Source organism: Pygoscelis adeliae, unplaced genomic scaffold (assembly GCF_000699105.1).
Source record: "Pygoscelis adeliae isolate BGI_AS28 unplaced genomic scaffold, ASM69910v1 Scaffold108, whole genome shotgun sequence".
In the NCBI taxonomy this organism is placed as follows: Eukaryota; Metazoa; Chordata; class Aves; order Sphenisciformes; family Spheniscidae; genus Pygoscelis; species Pygoscelis adeliae.
The window spans coordinates 140,608-152,754 of NW_008825498.1; the positions used below are offsets into that span (position 1 = coordinate 140,608).

Below are 12,147 nucleotides of genomic sequence, written 5' to 3' on the forward strand. Positions count from 1 at the left end.
AGGAGGCCTTCGCGCGGCAGGGCCTCTCATTAACGCCAAGTTCAAAATCTGAAATTATCACAGAAATCAAAAAGTTTTAACCTAAATTTCCGGGTAAACGCACACAAAACCCGGTACAATAACAGCTGGAGGTGTGGGATCTGAGCTGCGGTTTTGAATTGGCATGAGTAAATGCTGTTGGCCCCAGAATAACAGCAGTGCGTCACAGGTCTAGGTGCTTCGCTTTTCAGTGGCGCGGATTCTGAAAAGGCATTTATTTAGGGGGCAATTAAGATACAAAATCATTATGTTCATGGGATGCGGCTGTCATGATTAGCACACCCCTAGTTTTACTAGCTCCACCCCCTTTTTAAAAAAAAAAGTACAGGAGCCAATACCTACATGAAACATTGCTGAAGGGCAGCATTATGTCTTGTGTCCGAGTGATTATCGTGGTAAATCCAAGATCAGTACTATGTTCTTTGAAGACCAGGCTTTGCCCTCATGTCTTAAGTTTTTTTACTGAAACAGATCATTAGCTATGTATTAGAAATACTACACCATGTGAAAGATTCCAAGTGGTCCTATGTCCCCTTCCCATTCCACCATCTCCAAGACTGAAACCTCCATGATAAAGCAGGCCGGCATTTCCCATATCCCTAAGCATGGTGCTGGATATTGCAAAGGCGCTCAAGCATCAGCTAGACAAATAGTGATATAATCCACCAAGAATAGGAAGGGGTTTCCTAACTTTCATTAATAATCGACACAGGGAGCAAAGGCCATAAAACACAATTAACTTCAATTTACGAAAATACCTAACCACTCTTCTATGCCAATTCTGTTGCACCGACTTCTATTACATTAGAAAAATTAGTTTCATGGGCTAATTTTGTGTACTAATTTCAAGTACTATTTTACTGTAAAAGGGTGAAGACAGCTGCTGTTTACACGTGTATTTAAATTACACACTTAAAAGGCTGCAAAACCACAATTTCAACTTGTGAGAAGTCACATAAGTAAACACCAGGCTACATCCAAAGCTGTCCCTTAACCATTGAAGATGGCTTCTTCTCCAGTCTGCCACCTTCACAGCCTTGATCAATGGTCAGTGCTCCAGAATCCAAAGAAAGTCATTTGCCAGAGTGGCTGATCCAGGGAGTGATTGTGTGGAAGATGCAACTTACCTAAGTTGAGAAAAGCAGTACTGATGCAGACACTTACCTGTACAGGTTTTCAAGCCTCCCCTTCAATATTGCATCTAAGACCACCCCTTCCATAGACAGCAGCCATGTTCTTTGGAGAACTTTATTAAAATATATCCAGGAAGTAATCAAACATTTTCTAATGAGTCAGGAGAGAACTGAAGTGAGAAAAACATCTGTACAGAGGACAGTGCTGTAAGTTTTTGTTTACATGCTTTATTTCAATGTTTCACAGTTTAGTCATTGTCTACAAAAATATATTTCTGAAACTCTGAGTCCTCTATAAAAAAAGGCTGGTCAGCAGCAGTGACCCTGACAAACAGAATGTACCTTGGGACAGTGTGAGCACCTCCTGTAAGCAGATTAGTGCAGCTAGGGCACTCCTGCCTCACCCTGGGAGACTTCTGTTCTTTGGGATTAAAGCTCTGCGCTAGTTCTGAAGGAAGGCATTTAAAAAAAAAAAAATCCTTCCACTTCTGTATACTGCACTAAGCTTGGGAGGGGGAGCTGCAAATCAGTGTATCACACAGGAGAGAGTGCTAACAAGGGACTTGGCACTCAGGGGATGGAGAAGACCAGTACTTCACTACTGGTAAATTTTTCTTTGAGCTATCTGTTCAGAACAGCCTTCGTCTGGTGATAATAGGTTCAGTCTATAAGCAGAGGTACCAATGGCATACAAGCAGAGTAATCCTATAAGCACAAAGAGAGTCCTTCTTTGAGGTCATGATAAGGGTTCTGTTCATTTTTACCTCAACATTTTCTGCTGTGGCTTTAATCAAGGGGAAAACTGCGTTCTTATCCAATCACAAGCCTACACAGCGTTGGATAGAACAGAGCCACTATCAATGCTGTCAGCTTCAACTTCTCAGTACCCATAACTGGAAATATTTCTTACCATATCAATTATTTAAATTCCTACGCTTACTAGTCACCAATATATCTAGGCACCAAAAATAAGAATTGAGAAACTCAAGTGTCCCCCAAATGAGATCTTTCCACTCTTCCTCTGCTCAGTTATTTGACTGGTCTATAGAGATACTTGCAGTTAAGAAGAAAAAAAACACCTGCTGTCTCTTTAAAAAAAAAATCTGTCTTGCATTGTGCTCTAGAAGAGACAAGGTCAATGTACTCTGATCCTCTGTATTCACAAAGCTCATAGCTAGAAGCCCCTTACCACAAAATAATCTCAGACCTGAACCTCTAAGCAGGGCAGGAATTTTCAGCAGCAAATAAGGAAGTTATTGACAGACTGCCTCCCTAATGTGGTAATAGACAGAAGATGAGCTCTCAGTCCCTGAAAACTTTTCCCCATCTGCCTGTCAGAAGAACAGCTTTCTGAGCTAGTAGCTTGTAAAATTTAGACTTCCTAGAGATTAGAGAACTCAGGAAAGTGCTGCTGGTTATTTTAGGTACAGCTGCAATCAAAGTGCTCCTGAGCTCTAGGCTTTTGCTCAGAAAAGTTCTCCCGTAACTTGTGCCAACCACCAGTCCCAGCCTGATCTGCTAAACCTGAGCAGCCAAGGAGGTATATGAATTTTAAGTAGAATCAGCATCATCCATGAAAACACAGAAGCCAAGAACCTTCACCAAGACAAATACCTTATCAAAAAAGACACTCAGCACTAGAGAACTAATATCTCACTAATGCTAAACAGTTAAAGTGTAAAATCTGTAAGAAAACACCTGAAGTTTACTTCTTGCCTATTTTCCTTCCTTGAATTGCTGGGGGGGAGTAGGGGAATGGAGGAGAAAAATGAATCACTTCACTGTATCAGTAGTAAGCCATTGTATGAAGGCAGTATGGGAGAAAAATTTAAAACCAGGAAAAAAAATCTGAAAACTTACTGACTCTGAAAGCTTTCCTCAACTTCTCAAATTGTAAACAGCCTAAAGAGAGGATTTTATCCACACCTCAAGGTGTACTTCCAGTCTGTTCCCAGCTGTTCAGCTTCCAGTCAGAGACACACAACAGAAGGAAGAATCAAGGAAGGCAGACAAACCCACACACAGGGTAGGCCTCCCATATAGCACCTACTTTAATATACCCACACAACATGAACCAATCAATCAGGAATTGTTACATCTTGTGCATGGAAAGGCTATAACTAAAGTGTAGCAAGATGAAATTAAAGGAAGATTTGGAATTATGGAAAATCTCCTCCTGTGGAACCTGTTTTGCTGAAGACTCCATATCCCTCAAAGAAGGGATTCATCATCATTTGGGAAATGTGAAAAGACTTGAGAGCAACAATCCTGCCTTGGCTTCAGGTGACCAGCTAAGAGTGTTCTTTCTCCTTTAGTATCACAAAGCTTATTCGTATAAAAAACCACTGTCTTGCCCTGCCCACTACTGGAGATGCAGTATATGCTAGCAGAGCTAACGTAGCGTAATTTGGTCAACAGTTAAAAGCTGCCTTCGCCATCAGCACAGAGACAAGTGTCACGAAGCACTGGTATGTTACTTCTAGTTGATGCAGTTATGCTGAAAAAAAAATCTGTAGCACAAAGCTTAGAATTCTAACATGATAGATACCTTGTGGATAAACACCATTAGGCTGTGAGGTACGTGTGTGTGAGGAACCAGCAACTGCAGCTGCAAGTTATTGCTACTTGCTGTCTCCCAGTGCAAGTTTTTCCCATTTTTGCGTTCTCTTGCCTTCTCTGAGTTACACAGACTCCAGGGTGAACTGTTCTGAAGCCTCACAAACACAGTGGCCACCAGAACACACTTGATGACATTTTAACCCCTTCCAAATTACTTACAAGGCTGGCTTTGAGACTGTTACGTTTAACCAGGCCTAGTACTTCCTAGACAAAACTTTGTATGGTCAAGAACTAGCAATGCCTGCGCTATGTCTGTTCTCACAGAAAACCTTAATTAAAACAAGTGAAGTAACACACAGAGCTGAGCCTAGGCTGCATTCTACCAAGGGCATAATAAAGACAATAGTCACAACTTCTCCAATTCACTAAATATTTTTGTAATATTTCCCATGGCTACACTTAGAGAGGTTCAGCCGAATTAAATTTAAGCTACAAGTCACAACTGAAAAGTGTGCACTGAAGTCTGGTGTTAGGAACACTGAGGGCCCTGAGCAGGCAGCTCCACTTCTATTTTCAAGTGCACAAGGACAGTTCCCTGTCACAGACAACTGAGGCAGATACATGGGAAAAACCATTGGTTAAACCAAGTATTTCCGAGGGAAGGCAAGGTCACTGCTGCCCTGCCCCAGAGAAGGAGAAAGACTCATTGAGAGATTAAAACTAAAGGGTTACAAAATAAAGGCAAGAGCTAAAGTTTGCCAGTAATGAAATGCATTCTCCCGTCCTGTATGAACAGGAAACAGTCTCTGTAGGGTGTTAAAGAAGGTCCTAGGAGGAGATACCCTCCTACTTTTTTCTGCTGCCAGAGGAAAGGAGAGAAAGATGCTGCCATTGGTCAGCAGGAATCTCTCTGTCTGCATCCAGTTTGCTCGTCTCTCCTGGGGAAGGGGTACGCGGTGCAGAGTGAGAAACAGAAGGGATCCCATGAGCTACAATCCCTTCCACTACTGGTGGTTCTGGTAGCCCAGGGGTGGCTACTCCCACTACTCCTGGAGGAAACCTGAAACCAACAGAAACATAGAAATTACAAGCTTGTCCAACAGAGTTATGCAAGGGGAAAGGAGCCGTGCCCTCAGGCACCTGCTGAATACAAATCCCTCTTTCTAACAGAAATGCTCTGAGATAGAACACAGAAAAAGTCTCCAGAGCTGAAGAGTAGCTGTTATACCCTAATACCAAATGACACCTGTTCTCAGACAGGCAGAGATAGTCTCAGGTCACATACTAAGCATTTGGAAAACAGGTACAAAGTTTATCTTCAGTGGAAAACAGTGTGAGGCACTGTATGAAGTATGAAGGTACCTTGAAGGGCTGGAAATTCCCTCCCCGTCAGCTGGAGGAGTGCAAGCTGCCAGTTATCCTTCACTGGGCTTTAAGATAGAAAAAGTAAGGAGCTGAACTAATAAAACAGCTAGACGTAAGATGAAAAATAGGACAGCAATACTCATTAATTGCTAATGAACCATTCTTCCATTACTTCCATTCTGCCTCCCTGTGCCTTCTCCATAAATATATCCGAACCTCTGTAGATCTCTCAGAGAAGGGAAGAGAATATATTTCCTACTTTGCAGATGGGAGAAAAACAGAAGGGAAGCAACCTGCCCACAATCACTTGGCAGGTCTGTAACAGACAAATAAACTGAAATACACCCCATTTAGCCCACTGCGCAAATCCACTGGACAACGTCTCTTTAATAGTCCATATTTGGGCTACAGATAAGAGCTGTGCTTTGTTGATACAGCCCTAATGATATGCACAACTTCTAAATGTTAAGATCCAGACCTCTTTTCAGGCACCCAGAAGGCTTTCTTATATTAAGGTATCTCTTGGGCAGGTATTGCAAGGATTTGGAAAAATTAACCAGTATGCAGCTGGAACTAAATATGACCAAGTAAATGTTAAATCTTAGTACAGCTTCAGAAGTGCCGCTGTTTACTTTCTGGGAAAAGCTCATATACAGAGTATATAGGAATGGAAACATATCTGCTTGCAGGTACAAGCAGTTTTCAAACCCAAAGAGGGATGTTGGCCTACTTCAGTAGGAAGATATGCTTGGAAGCAGTAACTTGGACAACCTACATATCTCACCTATAAGCTGCAGCTCCGTTAAGTTCTGGGTGGACAGTTGCAGGATCAATACTGGACCACTGAGCTGCTAACAGCAAGTACTCCTTATTAACACAGTTCCTCAAAGCATCAGGTATGTGACCTGCAAGAGTGCCAAGAATGACAAAAAAAACAGGACACAAGTAGGAGGGACTTGTTCACTGAAGCATTTACAAAGGAAACGCACAACATCTTTTCCATCTACCTCCATAGGGTAACAGCGGGCAGGGGAGACTCTCCTCTGAACAACTGGTCTCTGGAGAAGACAAGAAACTGATCCTTCCTTCCCACTTCTGTGATCTTGTGGAAATTACTGGCCACAAACTGCAATTGCCAAGCCTTCCCCAAGAGAAAATATGTACTACTCCAGAAAAAAGGTGTACAGTATAACTGTCAAAGGAATTATTGCAAAGGAATTGGAAGATGTACTAGGTACAAGGCTTTCCCAGGGAGGGAAAGCACCACTCCAACATTAGTTACAAGATTCTCAGAAGGCAAAGAGACAATTATCAACTTACTCTCCAGTTCCAGAAACCAGTTACCAAGTCTAAGTTTTCAGAACAATCAGCATAATCCTTGCAGTGAACTAACAAAAGAATACTAATTCAGCAGCAGCTGCAGAGCACACAGTCTTCCTCATTACCTGTAATAGCTCTGCGGATCTCTTTAGCTGCATCTTCTCTGGATTCAATGGAAGCCTGCTCACTGTACCAGGCAGTGTGAGGGGTGCAGATCACATTGGGTGCATCTTTTAAGGGCCCCTGAGCAAAGCTGTGGAGGAGGGGGAGGGGAAAAAAAAAAAGTGGTTTCTCTCCAGAAGTGATAACCCCATCTGTCCTCTTGGGTATCACTGTAACTCAAGTAACAAAAAAACAAAAGAATCATCCAGCATAGGTGAGTCACAGGATAGCAGCAGGCATGCATGTACAATGTTACCTGAAAGGCTCAGACTCATGCACGTCCAATGCTGTTCCTCTGATTCTCCCCTCTTTCAAGGCTTGCGCTAAGGCTTTCTCATCTACCAGCCCTCCCCGGGCTGTGTTCACTAAGAAGCAGCCCTGGCGCATCTGGAAGAAGAAAAATATTAAGTGGGTTGAGAATGAGACTTTTCATGGAAGCTAAGTGAATCTTGGAAAGTCTACTGGAAATGAGCAGGAGCCTGCAGTGATTAGATGAGGCCTGGACGAACTAGGAGTGCTCTCACTGCAAAGCTAACCACAGGGGAAATGCCTGCAAGCAATGCTTGAGAAATTTGCTTTAAAAATGAACGAACAAAACCACAAGACAACAAGGGCAAAAGTGGAACTCTCAAGTTCTGCACTCCATATTCATCCTACTACATTAAAAAAGAAAAAGGACATGAATCAAGTATCCAGCTATACAAAACTGGACTCCAACGTCCAGATGTCTCTCATGAAAGCACTGAAAAGCATTCATAGACTAGTGGAGTAGAGCCCGAGACTGACTTTGCAGTGGGCTTGGGCAGAGAGGCTTTGGCAGAGCTGTGTAAAGAAACTTACACCGTCCCAGCCACACCACGTCTGACTCTAACCGGCACAGTCAATTATGCATTTTAAAGGTAATTTGAAATTACTGAATCACCTAAAACATTCTTCATAAATGAAATTACTTGGCAAAAAGAGCCAACCCTATTCTTCTCTTAACATGAAATTCTATACAGCACAAAGCACAGGCACCCGGATCCACACGCTCCCAGCCTCCAAAGGCAGCAGGAGGCACACGACAGAGGCAGCAGGATTCACACGCTCTCAGCCTCTGTGAAAGCAGCAGTTTCTGTTTACATTCATTTCCACAGTGCTCTGTGGGGGAAATCAAGCTCCTGCTGCACCTGTTTAATAGTGAAGTCATTGATGAGGTGATGGTTATGTTCATTCAGGCTGCAGTGCAATGTGATGCAATCGCTGTGCATTAGTAGATCCTGCAGGGTTCCTACTCGTTGTAAACCCAAGGATCGCTCCACTCCATCCGGCAGATAGGGATCATAGAAAATCACGTTGAAGCCAAAGGACTTGGCTCGCAGAGCCACTGCCTGTCCAACTCGGCCTTCACAAAAGAAAACCCACAATCATCAAGGAAAGGTAAAACAAACTTTAAAGACAAGATACTAGGGTAGACTGGGAGCCTACACTGGAGTTTATGGCCAGGGCCCAAGGTATTGCAGCCCTGGAAACCCCTAGGATTGCCAAAGGGATCCAGAGGAGGTTATTCAGTGCTGATCCCTTGTGGCTAATTCTAGTCCTTCCCCATGCAATAGCCAGAGCTTAGCCTAGAAGGAGCTCTGTTTTTCAAACCAAATCTGGACCCTGAGTCAGAGGCAGTAATAATCTGATTACAAGAACTTGGAGAAGGAATTGGTAGCTTTCAGGTGGCTTTGTTACTGATACAGAGCCTAGCACACAGGGAAACAGTCACCGAGAAGAGCTATCTGAATGTTCCAATTCTTCTAGCCATTTGAATACCAAAAAAAAATCCCCAATCCCATGACATACACCCAACTCTTGAAGATATCCAGCATCACAGAATAGGGCACTAGCATTCCTTATGAGTCAGTGTGTTTCACAATCAACAGCTGTAAGGTTATCGCTTTTTTCAGTCTGTGACTCTTAGGTTCCCAAAAAACTTTCACAGTTCACTTTTCAATCTAACAATTCCCATCACTTACCTAGTCCAATGATGCCCAAAGTCTCCCCACGGATACGCACAGCGCCTCCAGCCACCTCTCGAATCTGTTCTACACTCGAGGCTCGATTCCCTTCCCGCATAGCCTGATGCAGCCAAGTAACACGACGATAGAGGTTCAAGATGTGGCAGAGGGTGGAGTCAGCAGTCTCCTCTACTGAGGAGGAAGGGATGTTGCAAACTGCAATGCCTACAAAGCCATAAAGGTCATATAAGATTTTTAGCATCAGAACACTAAACCAACATAGACATCTTCAGGCGTAAGTGCTGAAAGACAATTCAGTGCTCCAGAACTACTGCCAAGAAACACAGGATTCATTTCAGAAGCTCATTCTACAGCAATACAGATGCGGCCAGCCAGCTTTTTAACCCCAAGGAAATACCATTCCGTCCTGATAAATATCCATTTGATTGACAAACTCACCAGAAAAAAAACAGGCTGCAATGAGAAAACTGAGTCATACATATGATGCAAGAAACTGACTGTTTTAGAAGATCTGCATGCAAAAAGATGCTCTCGTTCCAGAGATACTTCTGACCGATTAACTGGCAGACTGCAGAAGAATTAAGACAGATGGTTGAGCTCTTTCATGCCTCACAATCCAGAAGCTCACTGCAAGCATCAGCTTCCCCAGGAGCAACAATAAGTAACTAACTCATTAAACACAGGCAGAAGCCACACGAGCCTCTCTAAATCCATTTGAAATTACACTTAAAAATAACAACACGACACTCACACTCTAGAATAACTTATAACCACAAGGGACCATAAAACCCATGGCTAGAACTATCAGGTAAATTACTAATACAAGCAGAGTTAAAGTCCTGGAAGCACAAATTACTGTCAGGAAAGGGAACGATGGAACACTGTAGCAACGTCTGGTCATTCCTGAGCAGTGTATTTAAAAAAAAAAAGGGGGGGGGGGAAAAAACATACCACTTCACTGCTGCTATCCTTCATTCAACAAACCAGCCAAGAAATAAAACGAACTAGATGAAAAAATGGTCTCTTCCCAAACGTAAGCCTAGCCACTTGCCAAACCAAGGAAACTCTTCCTCCTCAAAAGTCCACCACCTATCTAAAAACTAGGACTAAAATCTAGACAATGGTTGAAGGCACATAAAATTCAGCAATGCATCACTTTTTTTAAGCCTATTACATTTGACTAAACTCAGACCACACTCTCCCAAGAGAACTAGGAGAGCAACAACCACAGAATCATACAATCATTAAGGTTGGAAAAGACCTCTAAGATCATCGAGTCACACACAGTCCCAGATATCTGACTCCTTTTCTCTATCAAATCCTTTGCAACTGTGTCATAGTGCCACACTGACGACTCAGAGGACATGAGGAGGGGAGACAGGGAAACCTCACCTCTTTTAGTCTCACTGGTTACCATATCATTCAACTTCAGACAAGCCACATGCATTCATCTCTTACACAGCTAGACACAAATTTGTGTTTACATCCAATATTATGTCTAAATGTAAGAAAATGCAAACACACACAACAGCCCTTTGGTCTGATTTGAAGATTCAGAATACACAAGGAACAGTATCTTACCTCAGAATGAATTAAAGGGCCTGGCTAAGCATGAAAATAATCATTAATTGTCCATGAAAAAGCAAATCTGGCCATGCATAAGGGTCATCATACTATTGCTCCAAAGCAAAAGTGGCAAGCAGCAGCCTGATGGTGAAAGAACTTTGACCGATTTCTCCTTAGGTTAATGAGTGTGGAGTCGGGGGAAAGGGAAAGCTTTGAGTCTGAATGAATCAAAGATACGGATGGTGACTTAAGTAGAGAACCCTAAGAGTAGATTAGGTTCCAAACTCAGCCCAAAACTGTAATGGCTGGATGAGAGCCAAAGACCTTGCCAGGAACTCTTGAGACTATTCAGTTGAATCATTCAGATGAGAAGACTCTTCAGACCTAAGTACTTTAGATTCAAGCACTAGACAAATATGCACCCTTCATTTATTTGCAATTCATCTGTTCTTACAGATCTGGAAATGGTAACGGATATTTCAATTTTATATATAAATACTTGCATTTGATTTAAGCTTAATCTGATCTGCATTACATTAAGAAAGGTTTCAAATCACTGACAAACCTAAAAAAGAAGGGGCAGGGTACTTAGGTGATCCACCTCACCTAGGAGACTACAAGGTCCAACGGTCTCACTGCTGTATGTTTAATAAATAGCAGCTTTCTGTCACCTGATCCAGAGACTCTTCACATGCCTAGGGCTCTAAAGGGATCGACAATAAAGTGTTGAATCAGAACCTATCTGCATATAAAAAATTAACAGGAAAACTCACTAATCAAGCATTTACGGTGAGTTTATCCTGCATCAGCATTTGCAGGCTGCTTTCAGACATCAGAGTTTGCTCAATTCTTTCCCCACAAACAACCCAAAGCCACCTCACCAAAAGTTATCTAGACACAGTATTCAGGTTTCTGAATCCCAAAAAGTAGCAAAGACCCTGACATCTATAGCAGAGCAATCTGAGAATGGAGAATCTTTCTTTCAAGCCACCTACCAGCTCCGACATTGGTCAGTTTCCTAAAGATGCCTGATACCAAGCAGCTCCAAATCTTTTTACACAAAAGGTTTTAAACACACTCAGCTATAAAACAGAAAAACACATGCAGTGTTCCACTTCACATTCAGTTCTGATTGCAACAGAGCCCTAATGGTGTCATCATACCTAATTCTGCAGCGGATTTGATGTCAACATTGTCATAGCCACTGCCAATACGCACAATGACCCTGAGGGCTTTGAATTTCTCCAGATCCTGACGAGAAAGGGTAATGGTGTGGTACATTAGAGCGCCTACTGCCTCATTCAGCACCTACAACAAAAAACAGTCCAAATGAATCTCTGCTTTGGTTACTCTAAGAGGCAGAGCAGTATGTCTGAATGCTTGCACATTTTCTTGCCCACCTTTTCATGGATTTCCTGAGTTGACTGAGCATCGCAAAATGCCACTGTAGCAACATCCTTCAAGATGGGCATCTCCACAGTGCAGTCTCGTCCATCCAGGAGTGCAACCAGTGGCCGTGCCGGCATTGGGCCATTCACAATAGGAGGCCGTATGCCTATTAAGAAAGTCAGCAGGAGTGATTACATGAAAGACAAGAATTCTGGAACCCTCATTTGCTAGTCCCACAAGTCACTAGTTCTGTTAGAGTTCTATAATATTTAGGAAGGGATTAGTCAAAGCAAAAGAAATAAATAGGAAACAAACACAGGGAAAGGAAGCTAGAAAAAAAAAACCTCTGCCACCACTGTATAAAGAAAAACAAAACATGTTTCATCAATAACGAGATAATAGAGGTAGTCTACTCAGAAGTACGCCATCTTACTCTAGGCTCCTGAAACTAGTTATAAAGCCACTTCAGGCCTACTCCCCATTAACCTGCCCCCCTCTCCCACCTCAGCACTCCAAGACACTAGGTCTCTTTCCTCATTAAGTGAGCAGAACAACTCTACGTTCACGGGGCCTCTGGCAGTCACTGGCAGCCGCCCCTCTCTAGCAGG

At 42.7% G+C, this 12,147-nt stretch overlaps 1 protein-coding gene across 1 annotated transcript; it reads right to left on the reverse strand.

Moving 5' to 3' along the window:
• Positions 1 to 1,380: 1,380 nt before the first annotated feature.
• LOC103923119 (C-terminal-binding protein 2-like) lies at positions 1,381 to 11,701 on the reverse strand. The gene is made up of 8 exons (XM_009331370.1): positions 11,551 to 11,701; positions 11,314 to 11,458; positions 8,582 to 8,788; positions 7,748 to 7,962; positions 6,835 to 6,965; positions 6,542 to 6,669; positions 5,881 to 6,001; positions 1,381 to 4,791 (listed from the first exon to the last, which is right to left on the reverse strand). The coding sequence occupies exons 1-8, from the start codon at positions 11,674 to 11,676 to the stop codon at positions 4,578 to 4,580; spliced, it is 1,287 nt and encodes a 428-aa protein (XP_009329645.1). The 5' UTR covers positions 11,677 to 11,701; the 3' UTR covers positions 1,381 to 4,577.
• Positions 11,702 to 12,147: the final 446 nt, after the last annotated feature.